Genomic DNA, 26,524 nt, shown 5'->3' with positions numbered 1-26,524 from the left:
ATCCACTCTATCTGTGCCCTCTGGTCCTAGACTCCCCCACTATAGGAAACATCCTCTCCACATCCACTCTATCTGTGTCCTCTGGTCCTAGACTCCCCCACTGTAGGAAACATCCTCTCCACATCCACTCTATCTGTGTCCTCTGGTCCTAGACTCCCCCACCATAGGAAACAACCTCTCCACATCCACTCTCTTGAGGCCTTTCAACATTTGATAGTTTCAATGAGCTTGCCCCTTATTCTTCTGAATTCCAGTGAATAGAAGCCAAAACCAGAACTTCCAGTCAAGATGGCGCCTGGGTACAATGTTCTTTCAGTCGACATCTTCTGGATAGATCATGAAACCATATATTTTAATTCTTATATGTCTTTTACGTTTGTTTTTTGACTTGGATGTGATTCTGGAGCTGTTGGAGCCTGTGATTTGCTGTTTGGAGATCGTTCAGCTGTTCCAGTGCTCTGCAGTCTCCGAGAGATTTGCGGGAGCTAGAGACAGTGTGAGCAAACCTCATAGCAGGCAGGCTGCAAGCTGATGTTTGACTCCATTTCACTGATTAACGCTTCCATTGTTCACTGATTAAAACAACGAGGACAATTGAAACATCGAGGTGAATGCAGATGCTTGGAGTTCGTTTGGGTGCTTCAGCGCTCTGCAGTCTCTGTAAGGATTCCGGAAGACGGAGGCAGTGCGCGTGAACTTCGTGGCGAGAAGCTAGCGGGATGGGGTGCAAGCCGTTTTTGGACTGCTGGTGAAAGCAGTGATGGAGACTGAAGCAACAAGGCGAGTGTGGAGGGCGAGCAATTGCTGCCTGTCTCTGCTACAGAGAGGGAAGGGTCTGCTGCTGTGCCAGAGAGTGTTGCCCAGGTTTTCTGCGTTTTGAATGGCCTGTAGACTTTTTTTCCCAGTTGAATAGTTTTTTTAATATTCCGTGTTTTTCACCCCATCTTTCTTGTTTGTTTTTTTGTGCGGGCAGCGGGATTTTGTGGGTTGGTGATTGTGCTGCTTTTCTTTCTGGGTTTCATGGCTACCCGGAGAAGGCAAATTTCAAGTTGTATACTTTGATAATAAATGAACCTTTGAAAACTACGAGGTGCTTCTGATACGACAAGCCGTTCAATCCTGGAATCATTTCGTGAATCTCCTTTGAACCCTCTCCAGTTTCAGCACATCCTTTCTAAGATAAGGGGCCCAAACTGCTCACAATACTCCAAGTGAGGCCTCACCAGTGCTTTATAAAGTCTCAACATTACAGCCTTGCTTTTGTATACTACTCCTCTTGAAATGAATGCTAACATTGCATTTGGCCTCCTTGCCACTGACTCAACCTGAAAATTGACCTTTAGGGAATCCTGCACAAAGATTACCACCACCCTTTTTTGAATTTTCTCTCTATTTAGAAAACAGTTTATGGTATTATTTCTTCTACCAAAGTGCGTGACCTGCACTTCCACAGTGTATTCCATTTCTTTGCCCATTCTAGTTTTTGTTCTTAAAGAATTGTCCCAAGTAAGTGACTGTCCCGGTTGACCAATGGCCCAGTTACCGGAGTCCATAGTACATTTAATCTAAAACTCCTCTTTCTGTTAGTTCACTGTAACATCCCAGGGGACAGGAACAGACAAGATAAAGCATTTAGAATTCGGGGCCAGGGATGTTTGGAAATTCTGACTACGCATTCCACAAGGCAGAGATCACGACACATAACAATGAGTCAGAATTACTTCAATAAATGTTAGCCTTCAATGTGAAAGCTTAATTGTTATATTCTTCATTGCTGTCTGCCAAGGGATTTCAGAATGACATGCTAACTACTTCAGAGTGGCTTCTAGATGCAGGCTTTTGACCCAAAACATCAACAATTCCTTTTCTCACAACAACACAGCTCGAGCCGCTGATTTTCTCCAGCACATTGTGTTGCTCAAACAGCTGGAGCTTCTCTGATATAATCTTCCTCTGAACTGGCAGGCACATCCATTCAATGATGAGGGCCTGCAAGGCTGTAATGTCGAGGCTTTATAAAGCACTGGTGAGGCCTCACTTGAAGCATTGTGAACGACTTTGGGCCCCTTCTCTTAGAAAGGATGTGCTGACACCGGAGAGGGTTCAAAGGAGGTTCACAAAAATGATTCCAGGATTAAACGGCTTTGTGGTGAACTAGATATACCTGTCTGACTGCTCCTGTGGCTCCTCCCAAGACCCTGCTGACTACCCCTGTGGCTCCTCCCACAGACCCCTGTATAAAGGCGACTGTGGCCTGCTGCTCTCCCTCATTTTCCCCAGGATGTAGTGTTGTTCTTCAGTCAATAAAAGCCGATATCTCACTTCCTAAGTCTCGGCGTGAGTTATTGATGGTGCATCAATTTTATTGACTGAAAGTTACAACATGGAAACCGCTTTACGCCCAGAACGCCTAGACTTGGACCCCCGAGACCCTGGAGCAGCTCTTGCCTTTGAACACTGGCTGGTGTGCTTCCAATCGTACTTGGAGGAGGTTCGTGCCACCGACTCGGCTGTTCGGCACAAACTTCTCTTCTCGAGGGTCGCCCCAAAAGTTTATTCGTTCATCAGGGACATATCCACCTACGAGGAGGCGCTTGCCGCCCTCCGAAGACAGTACCTGCGGCCAGTAAATCCAGTTTATGCATGGCACCGCTTGGCAACACGAAAACAGCGGCCTACGGAGTCGACTGCTGAATTTCTCCGCGAACTACAGACACTCGCGCGGGCTTGTGATTGCCAAGCGCTCACAGCGGAACAGCATAAGGAACTCTTGGTCCGAGACGCTTTTGTGACTGGGGTTCGGTCAGTGTGTATCCGCCAGCGGCTGCTGGAAAAAGCTGATCTGACCTTACGCTCTGCGATAGAGACGGCCAGTTCGATAGAGGCTGAGCAACTGTACGCCGAAGAAGTCCAGCCGAGCGATTCCCCGGTTCCGAGCGAATTCGCCAACGCCGCTGCCAGTCGAGGTATCTCAAACCCCACGAATTCGCCAGGTATGAAACTCTGTTACTTTTGTGGGCTTCGGAAACATGCCCGGGAAAGCTGTCCGGCGCGCGAAGCGACGTGTTCCAGCTGTGGGAAGAAGGGCCATTTCGCCAAGGTCTGTAAATCTAAACCGCGCCCGGGGTCGAGCAGCGCCGCGTCTGAGACCTGGGGGCCGCCATTTTGCATGACCGGATGTGGACAACCATCTTTGCCGGCGTCACCAGGCCCCGCCCCCGACTCGCCATCTTGCATGCCCGGATGTGAGCGGCCAACTTTGCCGGCGTCACCAGGCCCCGCCCCCGACACGCCCCGTTCTACGCTGGCTTCCGTGACCCTCGATCAAAGCGCCCCGCACCAGCTCGCAAGGTCGATGATGGACATCCTGGTGGAGGGGCACAGGACTAGCTGCCTGTTTGACACGGGCAGCACTGAGAGTTTTATTGACCCGGCCACAGTGAAACGCTGTGGACTCGTGACACGGCCGGTCCGTCAGAAGATCACCTTGGCTTCAGGGTCGCATTCCACAGACATCCGGGTGGGTTGTGTAGCGACATTGGTGGTGCAGGGCACGGAATATCGGAACTTTGCGTTCCTGGTCATGCCTCGGCTGTGCGCACCTGTGCTATTGGGCTGGACTTCCAGAGCCATCTCGAAAGTGTGACTATGGCATATGACGGGCCCCACCCACCACTCACTGTCAGGAATCCTCAGTTTGGTGGGACTTCGCCATATACTCCGTTACCACACGCACATACACACCGAACCACACGTCTCGCCCAGCACCATGCCGATAGCTGTGCTGCTGACACTATTTGCAACCTCTCCACCCTCAAGATCCCTCCCCCATCGCTGTTCACCAACCTGACCCCCGACTGTAAACCTGTGGCAACTAAAAGTAGGAGGTACAGTGCGGGGGACAGGGCCTTTATTCATTCAGAGGTGCAGCGGCTGCTCAGGGAGGGGATCATTGAGCCAAGCACAAGCCCATGGCGGTCCCAGGTGGTCGTTGTTCGGACTGGGCAGAAAAATAGGATGGTTGTGGACTACAGCCAGACCATCAATAGATTCACGCAGCTTGACGCGTACCCCCTACCCCGCATCGCGGATATGGTCAACCAGATAGCTCAGTACAAGGTGTACTCGACAATTGATCTGAAATCCGCTTATCACCAGCTCCCCATCCGCCCAGAGGACCGCCCCTACACCGCCTTCGAGGCGGGTGGCAGGCTCTATCACTTCCTGCGCGTCCCATTTGGTGTCACAAATGGGGTCTCAGTCTTCCAGAGGGAGATGGACCGGATGGTGGACCAGTACAAACTGATGGCCACATTTCCCTATCTAGATAACATCACCATCTGTGGTCGTGACTGGTCGGACCATGACGCCAACCTCCAACGTTTTTTCCAGGTGGCCGATGCTTTGAACCTCACTTATAACAAGGACAAGTGTGTGTTCAGAACCACACGACTCGCTATCCTTGGGTATGTCGTGGAGAACGGGGTCATTGGCCCCGACCCCGACCGTATGCGCCCCCTGTTAGAACTCCCTCTTCCCACTACTCTCAAGGCCCTCCGGCGGTGCCTGGGTTTTTTTTCCTATTACGCCCAATGGGTTCCCCATTACGCAGACAAGGCCCGCCCCCTGGTCAAGTCTACCACCTTTCCCCTCTCTGCCGAGGCCTGCGCGGCCTTCAGCTGCATTAAAGGGGACATTGCCAAAGCAACGATGCATGCGGTAGACGAGACCATTCCCTTCCAAGTAGAGAGTGACGCCTCTGACGTCGCGCTGGCTGCTACCCTCAATCAAGAAGGCAGGCCAGTGGCGTTTTTTTCTCGTACCCTTCAAGGCTCTGAACTTCGGCACTCCACGGTGGAGAAAGAAGCCCAAGCCATAGTGGAAGCTATTCGGCACTGGAGGCACTATCTCGCCGGCAGAAGGTTCACCTTGCTGACCGACCAGCGCTCGGTTGCGTTCATGTTCAGCAGCCAACAGCGGGGCAAAATCAAAAATGATAAAATTTTGCGATGGAGAATAGAACTCTCCACCTATACTTACGATATCCTGTACCGGCCTGGCAGGCTCAATGAACCGTCTGATGCCCTATCCCGGGGACCGTGTGCTAGTGCCCAGCTCGACCAGCTGTATGCCCTTCATGCCCAACTTTGCCACCCGGGGGTCACCCGGTTTTATCACTTCATTAAAGCCCGGAACCTGCCGTACTCCCTGGAGGACATCAGGACGATGACCAGGGACTGCCAGATCTGCGCTGAGTGCAAACCGCACTTCTACCGTCCTGACACTGCGCAGCTTGTCAAGGCCACCCGCCCTTTTGAGCGACTGAGTATTGACTTTAAGGGCCCCCTTCCCTCCACCGACCGCAATGTCTACTTTCTCAGTATTATTGACGAGTACTCGCGATTCCCCTTTGCCGTTCCCTGCCCCGACACTACTACCACGTCGGTCATAAAAGTCCTGCGCCAGCTCTTCACACTGTTCGGATATCCCTGCTATGTCCACAGTGATAGAGGGTCCTCCTTTATGAGTGACGAGTTGCGCCGGTTCCTGCTTGCTAGGGGCATAGCTACTAGTCGCACCACGAGTTATAATCCCCGGGGGAATGGCCAGGTGGAGAGGGAGAATGCCACAGTGTGGAAGGCCATACTTTTAGCCCTTAAGTCACAAGGGTTGCCGGTCTCCTGATGGCAGGAGGTCCTCCCTGAGGCACTCCACTCTATCCGCTCCCTGTTGTGTACGTCCACTAATGCCACCCCTCACGAACGCTTATTCTCTTTTCCCAGGAAGTCTGTCACTGGGACCACCCTGCCAGTTTGGCTGACGTCCCCGGGGCCAGTGCTGCTGCGTAAACATGCGAGGAGTAATAAGTACTCCCCGCTGGTCGAGAGGGTTCACCTCCTGCATGCTAATCCCCAGTATGCCTACGTGGTCTTGCCTGATGGGCGGGAGGACACGGTCTCTGTCCGCGACCTGGCGCCCGCCGGAGCAGCAGACCACTACCCCGAGCACTCCACGGTAACTTTGCACCCTGTACCCGAAGTGACTCCGTGCGCACCGTGCCCCACACAGACTCCGTATGCGTCTGTTCCAGGGCCCTCGCTCACACGCGAGGGATCCCTGACACCTCCTGTTGGGACAGAATTAACCCACTCTCCGCCTTCGGAGCACACACCACCTCCGGCACCTGTGCCGTCATCACCTCCGGCTCCTGTGCAATTGCAGCCGGAGCTACGTAGATCGCAGCGAACGATTCGACCACCTGATCGACTTAACCTGTAAATATGCTTGGGAATTTTTTTTTTAAACAAAGGGGGGGTGAATGTGGTGAACTAGATATACCTGTCTGACTGCTCCTGTGGCTCCTCCCAAGACCCTGCTGACTACCCCTGTGGCTCCTCCCACAGACCCCTGTATAAAGGCGACTGTGGCCTGCTGCTCTCCCTCATTTTCCCCAGGATGTAGTGTTGTTCTTCAGTCAATAAAAGCCGATATCTCACTTCCTAAGTCTCGGCGTGAGTTATTGATGGTGCATCAGGCTTGTCACATGTGGAGCGTTTCACGGCTCTCGGCCTGAACTCACTGGAATTTAGAAGAATGAGGGGTGACCTAATCGAAACCTATCAAATGTTAAGAGGCCTTCAGAGGATGTGGAGAAGGTGTTTCCTGTGGTGGGAGAGTCTAAGACCAGAGGACACAGCCTCAGAATAGAGGGTCTTTTAGAATGGTGATGAGGAGGAATTTCTTTAGCCAGAGAGTGGTGAATCTGTGGCATTTGTTGCCACAGGTGGCTATGGAGGCTAAGTTTTTAAGGCAGAGGTTGATAAGTTCTTGATTGGTTAGGGTTTGAAGGGATATGGGGAGAAGACAGGAGATCAGGGCTGAGAGGGAGAATGGATCAGCCATGATGAAATGGTGGAGCAGACTCGATGAGCCAAATGGCCTAATTCTGCTCTTATATCTTATGGTCTTTGTAAAACTGTAGTTAGGCTGAAAATAGAGTTGCATACAGTTCTGGTCACCTCACTGTAGGAAGGATGTCGAGGCTTTGGAGAGGGTGCAGGAGAGGCTTATCAGGGTTCTGCCTGGTTTAGTGGGCATATGCTGTAACAAGATAAACTTGGGTTGTTTTCTCTGGAGCGCCAGAGGCTGAGGGGAGATCTGATAGAGGCTTATAAGATTATGAGAGGCATAGATAGACAGTATCTATTTCCCAGGATTGAAATGTCTAATACCAGAGGACATGCATTGAAGGGGAGAGGGGATAATTTGAAAGGAGATGTGAGGGGCAAGTTTTTTTTTACACAGTAAGTGGTGGATGCCTGGCTGGTGGTAGAGGCAGATAGATAAGGGACTTTTAAGAATGGAGAGAAATGGACCTTTTGTGGGCAGAGGAGATACTAATTTAATTGCTTCAGCATAACCTGGGCTGAAGGGCCTAGTCCCATGCTGTACTGCTCTATGGTTTATGTTCTAATGTGCTGGAGGCAGCCTGCAAGCGTTGCCACACATTCCAGCACTAACATAGTACGCCCACTATATCCAGCAGGACAACGCTAGCTGCGGCAGTAACGAGAAAACAAGACGATCTTTCTCTCTCTCTCTCCTCCCCTCTTCTCCTCTCACTTATCCAGTGAAGAGAGAGTCCTGATGAAGGGTCTCAGCCTGAAAAGTTGACTGTTCATTTCCCCCCATAGTTGCTGCCATACCTGCTGAGCTCCTGCTCAATGTCACTCGTAAGGCTGGAATTGCATGGGACATCAGGACAAAGCTAGAATACGGATAACATCACTGTATCCTTCCAATATTTCCACATGTTCTGCTTGTTGGCATTCTAGTGATTTGGGCTGTGACCTTGATTTTTAAAGATACTGTCAGCTTCTTTGTAACTATCGTTCCTTGCAGGAAAATGGAGGAAGTCACTTTAAGCTAATCTGAGCGTGCTTCTTCAGAGATTGAGTCATAGAAAACTGCAGCACAGAGCAGGCCCTTCCACCCATCTAGTCCATGCTGATCCTTTAATCTGCTTAGTCCCATTGACCTGCACCAGAACCATAGCCCCCCACACCCCTCCCATTCATCTACCTATCCAAACTTCTCTTAAATGTTGTAATCTAACCTGCCAGGCATTAGCAGCTTATTCCATACTCACACCGCCCTTTCAGTGAAGAAGTTCTCAAACATTTCACTCTTACCTTAACCCATGGCCTCTAATTCTAGTCTCACGCAACCTCAGTGGAAAAAGCCTGCTTGCATTTACCCTGTCTTTTCCTTTCATAATTTTGTATAGCTCTATCAAATCTCCCTTCTTTTTCCTGTGCCCCAGGGAATAAAGTCCTAACCTGTTCAACCTTTCCCTATAACTCAGGTCTCAAGTCCTGGCAACATCATTGGATGTCACGGCAGCATAGCAGTTAGCGTTTCATTATTATAGCTCTCGGTGTTCGATCCTGTCACCGTTCTGTACATCCTCCCCGTGGAACACATGAGTTTTCCCTGGGTGCTCCCTTTTACTCCCCCAGTCCAAAAATGTACCGGATAGGTTCATTGGTCATTGTAAACTGTCCTTTGATTAGGTTAGGATAAAATTGTGGGTTGCAAGAACGGCATGGCATGAAGGTCTGTAAAGATCTACTCCGCGTTGCACCAATTAATAAATAAATGTCTCTCTACTCTTTCAATCTTACTTAAATCTTTCCTGTAGGTAGGTGACCAAAACTGCACTTAATACTCCAAGTTAGGCTTCACCAACGTCTTATCCAACTTCAACATAACATCCCAAGTCCTATACTCAGTACATTGATTTATGAAGGCCAGTGTCACCCTGCGTAAAATCCTGACGCAGGGTGTTGACCCAAAACATGTTCAGTTCCTCATCTTGCTCAGATGCCTCTTGACCCACTGAGTTCTCTGGGCAGTTACATGTTGCTCCTTGCCCCTGGGTTCAGCACTGGGTGCTAACTGATGTGAATGTGGGGAAGCTGTGCTACAAGCCAGTGGTGAATCTATCCACGAGGCCCTCCGGTCAGGGTCAGTCGTGGTTGTCGCATCCTAGCTGTCTGTGTTTGCTACGCAAGCCAGGGCAGTATAATATGGAGAGCAAGCTGTTGCCCATGTAGCGAGCTTACCCTCTCCATGCAGCTGATAATTCCAAAGGAATGGCAGAGACATAGAGTTGCCAACGTGGAATGCCTTAGGGACTAGTTCTGAATGTTTCCTTTGCTCACAGAACCTTCCCCATGACCGGGTATAGCTGCAAGGTGGTGGAGGTTTGAGATCAGCGTTTTCCTTCTAGATGAGCTGGCGACCATGGCTGACGAGCCCCATCTGCCTGAAGTGACTGGTTTTAAGTCACCAGTAACCTGCCTTCGCCCCTTCTTCTGTCAGTAGAAATGTTCCGTTGGGCTTAGTAGGTAAGCCACACGTGCAGGCCTGAAGATGAACTCCAGTATTGAGAGCATTTAATAGTAGTGGGAGCTTATCCCCATTACTACCTCTGCCTATAACAAACTGAAGGAAGGAATCTATGGGTGGGACCATCATTACTTCCGAAGCCTGTTGGGCAGCCATAGGAAGATATTGGACAAGGACAGGGCGGGAGTATGGGGTGACTGATTTTGTTGTTTCCTGCTGAAGTATATTGATTTACTCTCAATCACCTGGTGTTTTGTGGAGGGAGAATTGTTCAACAAGGGTCAACAGTCAATGAACTGTTTTCTGCTTTTCCTCAACAGCTGGGAAGACTACCACAGACGATGAGCTGGAAGAGATGCTGGAGAGCGGTAACCCGTCTATTTTCACATCCGATGTACGCAGACACCTCCATTGCCCCTAAGTTTTGTAGAGAGCACAGTTTAACAACGTGACCCAGTGCTGTGGTCCAGAACTTTACTGCAGAGCTCCTATCTCCTGTTCTCTCCTCCTGCCCCTGCTGGGTACCCTCACCTCTAAACTGAAGGGTTTTGGGTTCAGACCCCACCCTGAGAATTCACAACATCCTTTGGTCAAACGCTCCCAAGGTAGTCATGGATACAACATGAATATGGGCCATTCAGCTCACCAGAGCAATGCTAACCAGCAACTACTGATCCTGAACTAATCCCAGTATATTCCACCCAGATTAGGACCAGACGGCACAGCATCAGAACAGAAGGATGTCCCTTTAGAACAGAGATATTTCTTTAGCCAGAAGGAGGTGAATCTGATAATTTATTGACACGGACATCTGTGGTTGCCAACTTACTTGCTGCCCGTTATGCCACTGGCATATAGAATGCTGCATCTCTGGGGCTCCGTTCTGGGCTTCCTTCACCATGGCAGTAGCTTCCTCTTGGTGTTCACTACTGTCAGTCCTGCAAGTCCTGAGTGGAGACTCAGGAATACTGTCGCACTCAGATGTGGAAGGGATCTTGATTGCTGTTTCCGTAACAGTTCTGTTTGACCGGTCAGGGTTGTTAGTCCTGAGCTGAACCCGCCAATAGACCCTCTTAGTCTGGCCTCTACCCTTTGACCTGTTTGGCACAGGTGACAGTACCAAGAGCCAAAGCACAAAGCCCTGACTCCAGCCAGCATGATTCTCCGGGTCATTGAGGCACACAAGCCTCCAAACCACGACAAGGTTGTGGTCCTCTTGGAAACGTGGAGGCCAAGTCATTGTCTAAATAAGTGGAGGTTGATAGGTTCTTGATTAATCAGTGTGTCAAAGGTTACAGGGAGAAGGCAGGAGAATGGGACTGGGAGGGAAAATAAGTCAGCCATGATAGAATGGTGAAGCAGACTCACTGGGCCAAATGGACTAATTCTGCTCCTACGTCTTATGGTCTAACTTCCTCTGATGCCACCAACACTGGAGAAATGTATTGGTCAATTAACCTGCAGGACCAAATGATCTTTTGGAGAAGGTAATGAATCTGAGCCTCCACATCCTGTCTGAAGTGGGATACCGCGACCCCCCTGGCCACAGGCTTGAGGGTGAGAACCCTGTGCTCCATCTTCCTTACATTCATATACCAATCCAACAGTCTCTGAGGTGTTTGCCTGTACCACCACACCAGGCAGTGCATTCCAGATACCCCACACTCTCTGAGTTTAAAAAAAACTTACCCCTCACATCCCATCTCTCACCTTCAATGCATGCTCTCTGGCATTAGACATTTCAGCTCTGGAAACAGATAATCCCTGTCCACTCTATCTCTGCCTCTCATAATCTTATAAACCTCGATCAGATCTTCTCTCACCTCCACCATTCCAGAGAAAATAATTCAAGTTTGTCCAGCCTTGCGTGATAGCACATGCCCTCTAAACCAGGCTACATTCTGGCGAATCTCTTCTGCACCCTCTCCAAAGCCTCAACATCCTTCCTATAGTGGGGTGACTAGATCCGTCTGCAATAGTCCTGATGTGGCCTAACCAGAATTTTATAAAGTTGACTTTTGAACTCAATGCCTCAACTAATAAAAACAAGCATTCCATAAGCCTTCTTAACCATCCTATCAACCTGTGCAGCCACTTCTAAGGAGCAATGAACTTGGATTCCAAGATCTCTGCTCAGCAACACTGTTAAGGATTTTACTCTTTACAGTGTACTGTCTGCTTACATTTGCCCTACTAAGGTGCAACACCTCACATTTATCTGGGTTAATCGTTATCTCCCAAAAAATAAATTACAAAATAAATAGAGTGAGACAAAAGAAACAATGAGATGGTGTTGATGGGTTGATGGATGGTTCAGAAATTTAGTGGCAGAGGGAAAGAAACACATTTTATTCAGAGATACAACACGGTAACAGGCCATTCTAGCGCTGCCCAATTATACCCATGTGACCAATTAACCTACTAACCTGTTGGTCTTTGGACTGTGGGAGGAAACCGGAGTGTGCAGAAGAAACCAACGCAGTTACAAGGAAAACGTACGAGCTCCTTACAGACAGTGGTGCGGATTGCCCCATTGTTGGCGCTGTAACAGCATTATGCTAATGCTGTACTATCGGATCACCCATAAACTGATCCTGTATTGTTGAGTGTGGGTCTTCAAACTCCTGTACCTCTCGCCATTGTTAGTAACAAGAAGAGGGCATGTCCTGGATGGTGAGGGTGATGGATGCCTTCTTGATGTCCTTGATGGTGGTGTGGGTTTATATGTGACAGAGCTGGCTGTCTACAACCCTCTGCAACCTCTTGGATTCTTGTGCAGCCTCCATACCAGAGTGGTCAGAGTGCTCTGCACCATACCTTTGTGGAAATTTGCTGGAGTCTTTGGTGAAATGCTGTGTTCCTCAAATGTCTAATGAAGTAGAGCTGCTTGCTTGTCGTCTTTGTGATTACATCAATGTGTTGGGCTCAGGATAAATCCTCAGCGATGTTGATGCCCAGGAACTTAAAACTGCTCACCCTTTCCACTGCTGACCGTAATTAAGTTATACTGGAAGCTACAGGCAGTTCTTTTGTCAATGCTTTCATAATTTTATTCTTCTCTGTTAAGCCTCGTTATTCCAAAGAAAAAGCTGAGGCTCCATAAGGCAATAGTCAGACACATCTGGAGTATTGTGAGCAGATTTGAGCCCCATATCTAAGAATGGGTGTGCTGGCATTAGAGTGAGTCTAGAGGAGATTTACAAGAATGATCCAGGGAATTAAAGGGTTAATGTATGAGGAACGCTTGATGGCTCTGGGCCTGTACTTGAGTTTAGAAGAATGAGGGAGTGATCTCATTGAAACCTGTCAATATCGAAAGGCTGGGATAGAGTAGACTTAAGATAATTTCCTGTGGTGGGGGAGTCTAGGCCCAGAGGACACACCTCAGAATAGAGGGATGTCCATTTAGAACGGAGATGAGGAGGAATTTCTTTAGCCAGAGTTGGTGAATCTGTGGAATTCATTACCACAGAAGACTGTGGAGGCCGAGTCACTGGGTATACTTAAAGTGGAGGTTGATAGGTTCTTGATTAGTCAAGGTTACGGGGAGAATATATCAGCCATGATGGAATGGTGGAACAGACTCGATAGGCCAGTTTGCGTAATTCCGCTCCTATGTTTTATGGTCTAAAACACATTCAGCCTAGCCAGCCACTGCAGTGTGGTGACAACAAGCTACACAAAATCTGCGGCTGAACCAGTGTCATTTACACTGTGGGCTTCCGCCTCCCATGACACGGCAGAGCTCGATCTGCCTGTGGGTGAACTCGAATTGGGTCCTGCACTGTAGCAATGGAAAAGCCGACCTCACCCTGGAATAGCCGGAGGAAGGAAGTAGTTAGAATTCCTGAATGGTGCAGAGTTCATAAACACAAGAGATTCTGCAGATACAGGAAATCCAGAGCAGCACACACAAAATGCCAGAGGAACTCAGCAGGTCAGGCAATGTCTATGAAATGAGGCCTTTCATCAGGACTGGAAAGGCGGGGGAGGAGTTCGAGCTGGCAGGTGAAAGACAAGACCAGGTCAAGGGGAGGGGAAGGGAATGAAGTAAAGAGCTGGGAGGTGATTGGTGGACAAGGTAAAGGGTTGGAGAAGAATAAATCTAATGAGAGGAGAGTGGGCCATGGGAGAAAGAGGAAGGGAAGCAGAGGGAGGTGATATAGGTTTGAGGGTGGTAGGTGAGACCAGGTCAGGGGGAAGATAGGTGGATGTGAGAGAGGGGTCGGTGAAGGAGAGAGTTTGAATTGAGAAGCTGGGGGTGGGGGTAACAGGTAGAAGAGGTAAAGGGCTGAAGAAATAATCTGATAGAAAAGGACAGTGGATTATGGGTGAAAGGGAAGAAAGAGAGGGAACCAGAGGGATGTGATGGGCAGTGAGGAGGAGAGAAGGGTTGAGAGGATGGGGAATGAAAACAAAGAAGAGGAAGAAGGTGGGGAGAAATTACCAGAAGTTAGAGAAATCAATGTTCATGCCATCAAGTTGGAGGTACCCAGACAGAATATGAGGTGTTGCTCCTCCAACCTGAGTTTGGCATCATCATGGCAGTAGAGGAGGCCATGGACTGACATGTCAGAATGGGAACGGGAAGACGAATTGAAATGGGTGGCCACCAAGAGTTCTGTCTTCTGCGGTGGACAGAGCAAAGTCACCTTCTTTGTTTGTATCTTCACAGATCATATCAGACACTCAGATCACCCGACAGGCACTGAACGAGATTGAGTCACGGCACAAGGACATCATGAAGCTGGAAGCAAGTATACGGGAGCTGCACGATATGTTCGTGGACATGGCGATGTTAGTCGAGCAACAGGTGGAGTATCTTTCAGAGTGAAGTGGTCAATCCCAGCATTAATTATGCAACTGTTAGCGTGCTTAAGCGTGTTGTCAGCACATATTGAGGAGCAGTGCTCAAATGAACCAATCACTGTAAGGGGGGCGTGTCTCAAAGTCAAAATTTATTATCAAAGTGCGTATATGTTACCATATACTACCTTGAGATTCATTTTCTTACAGGCATTCACAGGAAAATAAAGACGTACAATAGAATTTTATGGAAATCTATAAAGACAGGCAAACAACCGATGTGCAAAAGAAGGCAAACTGCCCAAGTAAAAACTATCGAGAACATGAGTTGTTAAGAGAACTTGAAAGTGAGTCTGTAGGTTGTGGAATCAGTTCAGAGTTGTGGTGAGTGAAGTTATCCATGCTGGTTCCTGGGGGTTAAGGGGTAATAACTGTTCCTGAACCTGGTGGTGTGCCTGATGGTAGTAGCAAGAAGACAGCACGACCTGGATGGGTGCCCTGATGAAGGATGCTGCTTTCCTGTGGCAGCACCCCATGTAAATGTGCTCAGTTGTGGGGAGGGCTTTGCTTGTGATGGACTGGGCCGGATGTTGGTGTTTCCTTACCAAGACGTGATCCAACCAGTCAGGATATTCTCCATTGAGTCCATCTTTAGGAGTTTGTCAGAGTTTTTGGTGGCATGCAGAACCTATGAAAGCTTCTGAGAAACTCGAGTGTTCACCTAAGACTTCACTCCTCACCAGCCGTCTCTGCCTTTCAGGAGCTGGCATATGTGCCTTTGCTGTTGGTTCATAATTCAAAATTGAAGATATTTAAGTTCATTTCCAGTCGACAAGTTTAAAGTTCTAAGTACATGGACGTCACCATGTACAACCCTGAGATTCATTTTCTTGTGGGCATTCACAGTAAACCAGCAACCATAACAGAATAAATGAAGGACTGCACCGAGAAGGTGACAACCAGTTTGCAAAAGACAATCTGAAAATACAAAAGAAAAAAAAGATAAATAAGCAATCATTATCGAGAATGTGAGATGAAGAATCCTTGAAAGTGAGTCCATTGGTTGTGGGAACAGTTCAGTGATGGGGTGAGTGAAGTTAGCCCTTCTGGTTGAGGGGTAATAACTGTTCCTGAACCTGGTGGTGTGAGTCCTGAGGCTCCTGTGCCTTTCTGATGGCAGCAGTGAGAAGCGATTATGATCTGAGTGGTGCAGGTCTCTGATGATGGAGGCTGCGTTCCTGCAACAGTGTTTCATGTAGGTGTGCCCAGTGGTCGGGAGGGCACTACCTGTGGTGCACTGGATTGGAGCAGCAACTCTAATGACGATGATTCATTGAAAACCGTAACCATAGAAACAAGCTCAGCACCCTCCTGACTGCACACACCCAAGCCTTGGATGGTGGGTCTGCGATAATCAGATGCCTGGGAAAGCGAACGTCGTGTGTTTATTTTTAATCAGCAATACAGAGTGCAACAGGCCCTTCCAGTCCCCTGAGCCGTGCCACCGAGCAACCCACCGATTTAACCCCAGCCTCATCGCGGGACAATTTACAGTGACCATTTAACCTACCAGAAACAAGAGTTGGGGAGTGGTGATAATGGGATTGTTCTGTGGGCCAGGGTAGATTCAGTGGGCAGAATGGCTCTCTACTATCCTGTGAGAAAGTTCAATGTGCATGTCCTACTCCTCCTGTGTAAGACATACCCAGACCAGTCAGGTACGTATCCGTATTGGGGAGTTGTTGCTGGCGGACTGATGTGTTAAAGTGTCATGTGTAAACGAGATTTCTCTCTTTTCTTGTGTTAAGTGCTGCTGATGGCCTGTGACTCAGGTAACCACCCCATACACACGATTCCATCGATGGGCATGTTGAATCGCTGTGGTATTTGTCCTGTACGTTGTCAGTGACGCCGCGAGCTCTCACCGGCTCAGCCTGCCTGCACGGACTCAAGACTACCTGAAATATCTGCACTTCCATTCCATAACCATTCCTGGGGCACACCACAAGACTTTCAGAAACAGGAGCAGAATTAGGCCATTCAGCCATTTGCCCAGCCATTCAATCATGGCTGACTTATTATCCCTCTCAACCCCATTCTCCTGCCTTCTTCCCGTAACGTTTGATGCCCTGACTAATCAAGATCCTATCAACCTCTGCTTTAATTATATCCAATGACTTTGCCTCCATAGCCATCTGTGACAACGAATTCCACAGATTCACCACCCTCTGACTATAGAAATCCCTCCATCCATTTTAAATGGATGTTCCTCTATTCTGACTCTGTGCCCTCTGGTCCTGGACTCCCCCACCATACGAAACATTCTCTTCGCATCCACTCTGTCTAGACTTTACAATATTCAATAGTTTTCAATGTGATCCCCCTCACTGTCGAAACTCCAGTGAGTACAGGCCCAGAGCCATCAAACACTTCTCATCCATTAACCCTTTCATGACACTGAGCTTCCTGGCTTGTGTGGTGCTCCAGTGTATGTTGTGCATCCTGACAAGCTGCGCTGGTAGCTCATTGCTTGTGCCTGTTCGTCAGCCTCACTGCCATTCCGTCTCTCACTCATGAATCATCTTCATCACCCACCCAGGCTCACCAGTCAAGGCCCGGCCTGAACACGCCGGACACTTCTGTTGACCTTTTTACACGCCGTTTTCCCAGAGTTGGAGCCTGGGAACGATGATCAAGGCAACCTGTCAACAGAAGTTGTGGTTTTTATGTTCTTCTGGTGATGAGAGGAAGGACCCTTTTTCTGTGTGGTCTGCTTGAAACAAAGGGACTCCTTCATATCGTGTCCATGGATCCCTTAAAGTTACTGCTCAAGTTAATAAGCTGAGTGAGAGGGCGTATGGTCTGTTGGCCTTCATATGTTGGGGATTGAGTTCAAGAGGTGGGAGGTAGTGTTGCAGCTCTATAAAACCCTGGTTAGACCCACACTTGGTGTATTGTGTTTAGTTCTGTTTGCCTCTTTATAGGAAGGGTGTGGGAGCTTTAGAGAGGGTGCAGAGGAGATTTACCAGGATGCTGCCTGGATTAGAGAGGGTGCAGAGGAGATTCACCAGGATGCTGCCTGGATTAGAGAGGGTGCAGAGGAGATTTACCAGGATGCTGCCTGGATTAGAGAGGGTGCAGAGGAGATTCACCAGGATGCTGCCTGGATTAGAGAGGGTGCAGAGGAGATTCTCCAGGATGCTGCCTGGATTAGAGAGGGTGCAGAGGAGATTTACCAGGATGTTGCCTGGATTAGAGAGGGTGCAGAGGAGATTCACCAGGGTGCTGCCTGGATTAGGGAGGGTGCAGAGGAGATTCACCAGGATGCTGTCTGGATGAGAGAGGGTGCAGAGGAGATTCACCAGGATGCTGCCTGGATTGGAGAGGGTGCAGAGGAGATTTACCAGGATGCTGCCTGGATTGGAGAGGGTGCAGAGGAGATTTACCAGGATGTTGCCTGGATTAGAGAGGGTGCAGAGGAGATTTACCAGGATGCTGCCTGGATTAGAGAGGGTGCAGAGGAGATTCACTAGGATGCTGCCTGGATTGGAGAGGGTGCAGAGGAGATTCACCAGGATGCTGCCTGGATTAGAGAGGGTGCAGAGGAGATTTACCAGGATGCTGCCTGGATTGGAGAGGGTGCAGAGGAGATTCACCAGGATGCTGCCTGGATTAGAGAGGGTGCAGAGGAGATTCACCAGGATGCTGCCTGGATTAGAGAGGGTGCAGAGGAGATTCACCAGGATGCTGCCTGGATTAGAGAGGGTGCAGAGGAGATTCACCAGGATGCTGCCTGGATTAGAGAGGGTGCAGAGGAGATTCACCAGGATGCTGCCTGGATTGGAGAGGGTGCAGAGGAGATTTACCAGGATGCTGCCTGGATTAGAGAGGGTGCAGAGGAGATTCACCAGGATGCTGTCTGGATGAGAGAGGGTGCAGAGGAGATTTACCAGGATGCTGCCTGGATTGGAGAGGGTGCAGAGGAGATTTACCAGGATGTTGCCTGGATTAGAGAGGGTGCAGAGGAGATTTACCAGGATGCTGCCTGGATTAGAGAGGGTGCAGAGGAGATTCACCAGGATGCTGCCTGGATTGGAGAGGGTGCAGAGGAGATTCACCAGGATGCTGCTTGGATTAGAGAGGGTGCAGAGGAGATTCACCAGGATGCTGCCTGGATTGGAGAGCATGTCTGATGAGGAGAGGCTGCGTGAGCTCGGGCTTTTCTCTTTGGAGTGAAGGACGATGGGAGAACATTTGATAAAGGTGTACTAGATAAAGAGACGTGTTAATCGAGTGGATAGTGGGAGACTTTTTCCCAGAAAATGGCTAATACGAGAGGACATCATTTTAAGGTGATGGGAGGGAAGTATAGGGGTGTTGGTGGTGTTAGGTTTTTTTTACACAGAGTATTGGGTGTGTGGAACGTGCTGCCAGGAGTGGTGGTAGAGGCAGATACATTAGGAGCATTTAAGAGTCTCTTAGACAGGTACATAGATGAAAGAAAATATGGAAGGCTGTGTGGGAGGGAAGGGTTAGACTGATCTTAGAGAAGGTTAAAAAGTCAGCACAACATAGTGGGCTGAAGGGCCTATACTGTGCTGTACTATGTTCACTGGGTGAGGATAAACCTACCCCTATAGGGGCATCCTCAGTGAGAAAGACCCAGAGACTGTTGGTGATTGAAGCTGTTTCAGTATGTGTAGAGATCTTCTGTAAGGGCTGAAGATTGTTGGGTTCAATGCAAAAGAATGTTCAGTACATGTAGAGATCGTTCCTTTTGCAAGGGCTGATGATGTGGGACTGTTCAGTACATATAGAGGTTGTTCCTTCTGTAAGGGCTGAAGATGGTGAGGCTCAGTGATGGGGAATTCAGTACATATAGAGGTTGTTCCTTCTGTAAGGACTGAAGATGGTGAGGCTCAGTGATGGGGAATTCAGTACATGTAGAGATCGTTTCTTCTGTAAGGGCTGAAGATGGTGAGGCTCAGTGATGGGGTTGAATTCAGTACACGTAGAGATCATTCCTTCTGTAAGGACCGAAGATGGTTGGGTTCGGTGACAGGAGAATGTTCAGGAGACGTAGAGATCGTTCCTTGACCGAAGATGGTTTGGCTCAGTGATGGGGTTGAATTCAGTACACGTAGAGATCATTCCTTCTGTAAGGACCGAAGGTGGTTGGGCTCAATGATGGGGGGCGACTTTGTCAGGTCCAAGTCCCTGTCGTGTTCCTGAGAGCTGGATTATGGAACAGAAATTCGGATGTTCCAGGGAGAGGTTGGCGGATTGGGGAGAGGTTCAGTGGGATTTCTAGGACTGCACAGTGCAGGATAGGGGTGGGGGGGGGGGGGGTGTCCTGAGAGGGTTGCCTTGCACTGTGGGTTGGGGGTGCAAATTAGCCGCTATAGCTTCCAGTGTGTTGGTGAGGGTTGGAATCTGGGGGGATTTGATGGAAGTGTGTGGAGAATAAACCAGAATTGGTTTAGGATGTTTGGTCAGCAGGGATTGTCTGGACTGAATGGCTATATGACTGTGACCAGTTGAAGGTGAGGAACGGATGGGGGCTCTCATTATGGAACCTGCAGCCTGGTCTGTGCTGCTGAAAACAGCCACGGCTGGAAGGTTAAAGCAGAGCCCTCACCCTCACTGCTGCTGAAGTGGTGTGTAGCCTTTCTGTAAGAGGCCAGGCACAGGCGGGGAGTGAGTAGGGGCTGGTTTGTGCGAGGAGCTCTGGTGAACTGAGTGTTGGGCTCAGGACATCTGTGACACCAGAGTGGGGGTCTTCAGCAATGGTGGAGGGGGGAAGGCAGTGGATGCACACGCCATCTTACAGCGCTTCTTTAACTGCCTCTATTAAAGGGTGAGATGGTCAACAACATCGAGACCAATGTGGTGAACGCCGTGGAATACGTCGAGCGGGCGAAGGAAGAGACAAAGAAAGCAATGCGATACCAGAGCAAAGCCCGGCGGGTAGGTCTGTTTCCTGTGTAGCCTGAGCAGAGGCCTCTCAGCCCACTTCTAAAGCAGACCCGCTTCCCAGAGCCCTGCTGGTAATTTGGCCCATCCTTCTGTTCCTGTCCAACTTCCATTCCCAAGATCATTCTTGTGAGCCTCCTCTGTACCCTCTCCAATACCAGCTCATCCTTTCTTATAGATAAGGGGCCCATAAAACTTCGTGTAGTCTGAGCAATGCCTTCTAAAGCCTCAGCATTATCTCCTTGGTTTTATATTGTAGTCCTTGAAATGAATGCTAACATTGGATTTGCTTTCCTCACCAGTGACTCAACCTGTTAGTCAACTAAACATGCCTGTTGGGTGAGCTAACAGAGGATGCGCTTGGGACTCTTCTCTGGAGTTTCCTGGACCATGTCTTATGCTCCTCACCCCTGAAATGTTGATGCCCTGAAAGGACCCCAGAACTCTAGCTGGTGTCTAGCTAACTGGTTTATAGAATTCTCTGCTTATTCCATCTTCCTCAAGCCTTACACTTTGCAAAGTGGCGGGACTCCTGAATCAGTTGAAGGGTTCAAGTTCAAGTACCTTGTGCTTCTTTCTCCCCTCCCCTGCCCTCTTTTCTGACTCCTCATCTTTTTTACTCCAGTCCTGACGAAGGGTCTCGGGCCGAAACATCAACTGTACTCTTTTCAATGGGTGCTACCTGGTCTGCTGAGTTCCTCCAGCATGTTGTGTGTGTTACTTGGATTTCCAGCATCTGCAGATCTTCTCAGCTTCCAAGTTTATTGTTGTCTGACTGTACATGTATACTCAAATGAAACAATGTTCCTCCAGACCACAGTGTAGCCATAAAACATATATCACACACAGCACATAAATGAAAATATTACTATAAACAATAAAATATAATTCAAAATGCAGCTTGCTGTCCTGGTGACAGGACCCCGGTGGGCCGGGTATTCATTGGGTTGTGTAGAGGGACGCTATACACGTGTTCATCGGCCGGCCTTTGCCTCAGTGAGCTCTCTCGGTACTGGTCCTGCTGTAGCTTCCAAACTATCTCTGCCACACTCCAGCCCAACCCAGCTCAGCACCGGTCTGTTATCCTTAGGACTTGTCTTTGTCTTTGTCAATTCTTGTGTCCTGTGCCAACGGTAGCGTAAATCTGATGGAATTCATTGCCATGGACGGCTGTGGAGGCTAGGTCATTGAGAATATTTAAAGCAGAGGTTGATAGGTTCATGATTAGTCAGGGCGTCAAAGGTTACAGGAAGAAGGCAGGAGAATGGGGTTGAGTGGGATAGTAAGTCAGCCATGATGGAATAGTGGAGCAGACACAAAGGGCCGAATGGACTCATTCTGCTCCTGGATCTAATAGTAATGCTTTACAGTGCCAGGAATTGGAAGATAAGGATTCAGTTCCCACCAAGTCTGAACATTCTCCCTGTGACTGTGTGCATTTCCTCTGGGTTCTCCGGTTTCCCCCCACATTCTAAAGACATATGGGTTAGGGTTGCTAAGTTGTGGGTGTGTTATGTTGGCATTAGAACATGGCAACACTAGTGGGCTGTCCCCCCAACACATCCTCAGACTGTTTTGGTTGGTGATGCGAGCGACGCATTTCACTGTATGTTTTCATGTACATGCGACAAATACATCTGATCTTAAACTTTATATAAATGTATATAAATTAAAGTGAACTGTATCAAAAGCTTGGCTAGTACTGTTACAACTCAGACATTTTTAGGATTTTGGGTCACTGGTTCATATTACATGTTCACCATTTCGAGCCTGATTTTCAAGTCGTAACTTGCCAAAAAATTAGTTTTCACAAGTTGTGCAAACTTTTCTGAAAGATAATATGCTTCTCCTGTAAAGAAAAGATCAAAACTGAGAATTGGGAGAGACTATGTTGATGTTAAGTGTAAGGGGACAGTGCTGACCAGGTCACCACCTGTTCCTCTCCCAATCTCTGAAATGGAGCCCTGGGACCTCCAGTCCTCACTTGAGGTGATTGGTTAACCGTCCTAGTTGGAAGAAAACCTCCCAATTTGCCAAATTAGGGTGAGAGTTAGTGTGTAGCTTCAGATCTAATCTTAGTTGATAGGTCGACAGTGCAGAGCTCCCTCAACTGTGTGATTGCTCTCTTGTAGATAAGACACTCAGACGGGCTCTGTCTGCTGCCCTAGGGAGCATCAATGATCCCAAGTTCAAGTTTATTGTCATCTGACTATACATGTATACAATCAAACGAAATAATGTCCCTCTGGACCATGGTACACCCTCACAACATGTATCTCACATATAACACATAGACCAAAATATTAAATATAATTCAAAGTGCATAGCACAGGTAAACAGTAAAGAGGTCCACCCACTAACCCAATTCCTCGACACCCCCAATATCAGTTCCTGCCTGGTGTCACATTATGGACATAAAATTATTCTATGCATACAGTATTGTGCAAAAGCTATACGTATAGCAAGACCTTTGCTATAAACGTTCGGCACGGACTAGAAAGGCCGAGATGGCCTGTTCCCGTGCTGTAATTTTTATATGGTTTGCACAGTAATGTAGTAATTTTATGTATTACACTGTACAGCTTCTGCAAAAAAACACATTTCATGACATACATGAGTGATGATAAACCTGATTCTGATCTGGGTCTCTATTGTGGACCGAGAGTGGGAAGGGGGCAGGGAGAGTGGAATCATGGTTGGGAAAATGGGAAAGAGAGAGAAGGGTGTGGGAAGCACCAGAGAGACATTCTGTAATGATCAATAAACCAATTGTTTAGAATGAAATGACCTTGCCTGGTGTCTCAGGGCTGGATGTGTCTGCACGTGCACCACCCCCACCCTGACACTCCTTCTCTACCACCAGTCCCCACCCCTCCCGCGGCTCTCCAACCTCACCATTCTCAATATCCTTTGGTCCCACCAGATTTACAAACCCACTCTCCACCTCTCCACTCCACATTGATAAACAGAATCAGGTTTAATATTAATGGATTATGCCATGAAATTTGCTGTCTTTATGGCAACAGTATATTACAATATGTAATAAAATTTAAAAAAAAACACATGTATCTCTGTGTGTGTGTGTGAAATATGTAGTGAGGTGGTGTTCATGGGTTCATTGTCCATCCAGAAATCAGATGACAGAGGGGAAGAAGCTGTCCCTGAATCGTTGAGTGTGTGTCTTCAGGCTCCTGTACCTCCTCCCTGATGGTAGCAATGAGAAGAGGGCATGTCCTGGGTGATGGGGTCCTTAATGATGGATGCAGCCCTTTAAAGGGATCACTCCTTGAAGATGTCCTGGACAAATACAGTATGGTGAAAAAGTCTTAGGCACCCTAGCTATATATATGTGCCTAAGTCTTTTGCACAGAACTGTATAAGCTATCTTATGTATTTATACTTATTGTGGTTTTATTATTATTGTGTTTTTTCTGTCCTGTATCGGATCTGGAGTAACAATTATTTCGTTCTCATTTATACTGGTGTACTGGGAGTGACATTAAATAATCTTGAATCTTCTAAACACAAAAAATTCTGCAGATGCTGGAACACGCACAGAATGCTGGAGGAACTCAGTAGGTCAGGCAGCATCAATGGAAGTGAATAAAGAGTTGCTGTTTCGGGCCAAGACACTTCTTCAGGACTAGAAAGGAAGGGGGCTTGAATCTTCGAACTTCATGCTATCCGTCCTGTTTCAAAACTGGCTTTCTCTTTTCTAAACATATGATGTGCCATTGAAGAGTTGTCAGTCTTGTGAGGTGCCAGTAATAATTCTGTGCTCTTTTCTCTTGCAGAAAATGTTCCTCATCATAATTTGTGTCGTAGTCCTGATAGCAGTTGTTGCAATTATCATCGGACTGTCGGTGGGTACATAGCGACCCTGCCCTGGGGCCGGCTCCAGCCCCGTTCTGCAGAACTCCCTCTGCCCATGCCACGCTGGCCCAGCCTCCCCATGCTGCTGCGGTCTTGGTGAAGTGAGGACACAACTAAACGCGTGGAGAGTTGCTTGTGAGATGGTTAAAACCAAAGCCGTTACTGCCATTAATTGACTAGTTTGTACAATACTCGAGCATTTTTTATATATATCGTTTCAATATTTTTTTAAGTTAATGATTTGGAGACTGTTTACAAGATAAACGCTCTGTTGATTTTGCGGTGCTCAGCTTGCAGTTGCCACTTGAGGAAAGCCTGAACAATGTTGAGTTAGTTGGCACTCCACCCACATTGACAGTGGCACGTCAGTTCCCTTCCCCACCTTGTGGGGACAGCAAGACAAAACACTCCAAGCACACACATGCATGTGAGAAACACTCCAGTAACCAGGGCTGTGTTCTCCCTCCCTCCTCCCCCTCTCATGCTCGTCATTCCTCCATCCCCTGCAGAGACACACACACACACACCGCGCGCACGCCAGTTGAAAACCCACACGCCTAACATAGAGAACACCTTGCCAGTGTCCTGAAACAACAGAGCCCATGCTGAAGACAACCCGTAACCTGGGCTCACAACACAACGTGCTCTACTGAAATATCTTTCTTGCCCGAGGACTCCCGGTGATGTGCAAGAAGAGTTGACGGTGGGAGCTGAGACTGTTACTGATTGTTGAGTCTTTTGACTTGAATGAGCATCCCCTCCTGTGGCAGCAAGGCATCGTTGCACTTTGTATGTGGAGAAACTCGAACAAGCATCAGGAATAATTGTATTTCATTAATTCTACTCCAGCTTGTGATGACACAGATTGAAGGAAAAGCCATTGTGATAGATTGCTTGTGCATTAGCAGCTTGTTAGACCCTCAGCTTTAGATTAGGAGAAAATATCACTCATCTTGCAATACCTGTTGTAGTCAGATTAAATGTTTAAATGTGTATTACGTTGTTTTAAAGACTTTGCACAATTGTTTTAAAAGATTACAAAAGAAACTCGCGACTTTTTAAACTCTTGAAAATATAACATTTACTGCTTTGCTAATCACTAAATGTGAGCATTAATATAAACTCACTATGCAAATCCAATTAAATTATTGTAAGAATATAGAAACTTGGAGACAGGTACTGAGTCACGTTACACATTCACCACTTCACACCTGTTTTCAAGTTGTAACTTTCCAAAAAAAATTCAGAAGTGTAGACTTTTCTGAAAGAAGAAAAGATCAAATCTGAGAATTGAGAAAGATGTTAAGGCATTGTGTTGCGTTACGATTTGGGAATGTAAATTATGTTTAAATTTCAGAATAAATGAATATCATAGTTATGGCTAAGAAACTTGCTGTGGGCTGTGTTGAATGTGTCTGCAACTGGAGAGGTTTCTGGAGCGGAGGAGAAATGAAAGTCAAGGTGGAGCAGATGTGTTCACTACCATCAGATGCTTTGCTTTTACAGAGAATACAGAACTTTTTGTCCGAGTTGGTGACCAGAGGACATGGGGTAGAGGGGCCAGAAAAAGAGATTTGGATTTTCTTCTGAAACGTCCACAAAAAGGATTCAAAAAGAATCAAAGCACATTTATTATCAAAGAATGTATAAATTATACCCCTTGAAATTTGCCTGCTTACAGGCAGCCACAAAGCAAGAAACCGAATAAGCCAATTTAAAAAAGACAAAAAAATCTCTGCACAGAGAGAGAGAGAGAGAGAGAGAGAGAGAGAAAAGCACACAAACACATCGTGCGAGCCAGCAGCATCCTAACCCAGACTGAGTCCCACATCTGCTCCTGGACCATCTGGAGTAGGCCCAAGCCTTGGTCCCAGTTCCTTCCACCAGCAGGGCAAATCACACAGCAGCTGAATCAATTCGCAGCCTCAGAGCCACGGAGAAAGAAGTGAGTGTTCACTGGAGAGCGAGTGAAATCAGCCCAGCCCTCGCCTCCATACCCGACACTCAGGCTTGCAGTCTATCTGAGCTGACAAACACCGTGTAGTACCACGTTCCAGACCTGGATCCAGATGCCCCGACACGCTTGGGCTGCACAGCCTGAAGCCTTTCTTGATCTCACCAAATCGGCTTAGGACTTGGAGCATTCAAGTTAAGTGAACGGGCATCAAAACTCTTCCCCATTGACTCCTTTCCAAATCACTCCATCTCTGGCAGTGATACAAATTCTGTATGGTACCCCGGCTTGAACACATTGCGTCTGGCAATGTCCCAGCACACTCATCCCCTGAACCAGCCTTGCCTCCACCTGCCTCCTCACTGTCTGTGGTGATAATTCACCACAATTTGCTTCAGAAAAGGTATGTAATGTTATTAGTCGATTCTCTTGCCTTATGATGTACTAGTAAGCTTTGGCACATCTTTGGTAGCACCATCTTAAACCGGAGGTCCTGAAGAGAAAATT

At 48.0% G+C, this 26,524-nt stretch overlaps 1 protein-coding gene across 3 annotated transcripts in view; it reads left to right on the top strand.

The window, feature by feature from the left end:
* LOC140730914 (syntaxin-2-like) overlaps positions 1-24,498 on the top strand; it is a 91,526-nt gene extending 67,028 nt beyond the window's left edge. Inside the window, exons 7-10 of one of the 3 annotated variants that reach the window (XM_073051960.1) lie at positions 9,732-9,805; positions 14,087-14,224; positions 20,074-20,184; positions 23,985-24,498. In XM_073051960.1, the coding sequence (XP_072908061.1) occupies positions 9,732-9,805; positions 14,087-14,224; positions 20,074-20,184; positions 23,985-24,065 (404 nt within the window). In that variant the 3' untranslated portion in view covers positions 24,066-24,498. Of the gene's footprint in view, positions 1-9,731; positions 9,806-14,086; positions 14,225-14,427; positions 16,004-16,025; positions 16,050-20,073; positions 20,185-23,984 lie in introns of those variants that run through there. The other 2 variants (XM_073051962.1, XM_073051961.1) reach the window with 2 other exon arrangements.
* Positions 24,499-26,524: the final 2,026 nt, after the last annotated feature.

Source organism: Hemitrygon akajei, chromosome 7 (assembly GCF_048418815.1).
Source record: "Hemitrygon akajei chromosome 7, sHemAka1.3, whole genome shotgun sequence".
Lineage (NCBI taxonomy): Eukaryota > Metazoa > Chordata > Chondrichthyes > Myliobatiformes > Dasyatidae > Hemitrygon > Hemitrygon akajei.
The sequence above is the reverse complement of the archived record's forward strand: the minus strand, read 5'-3'. Positions and strand labels throughout refer to the sequence as shown.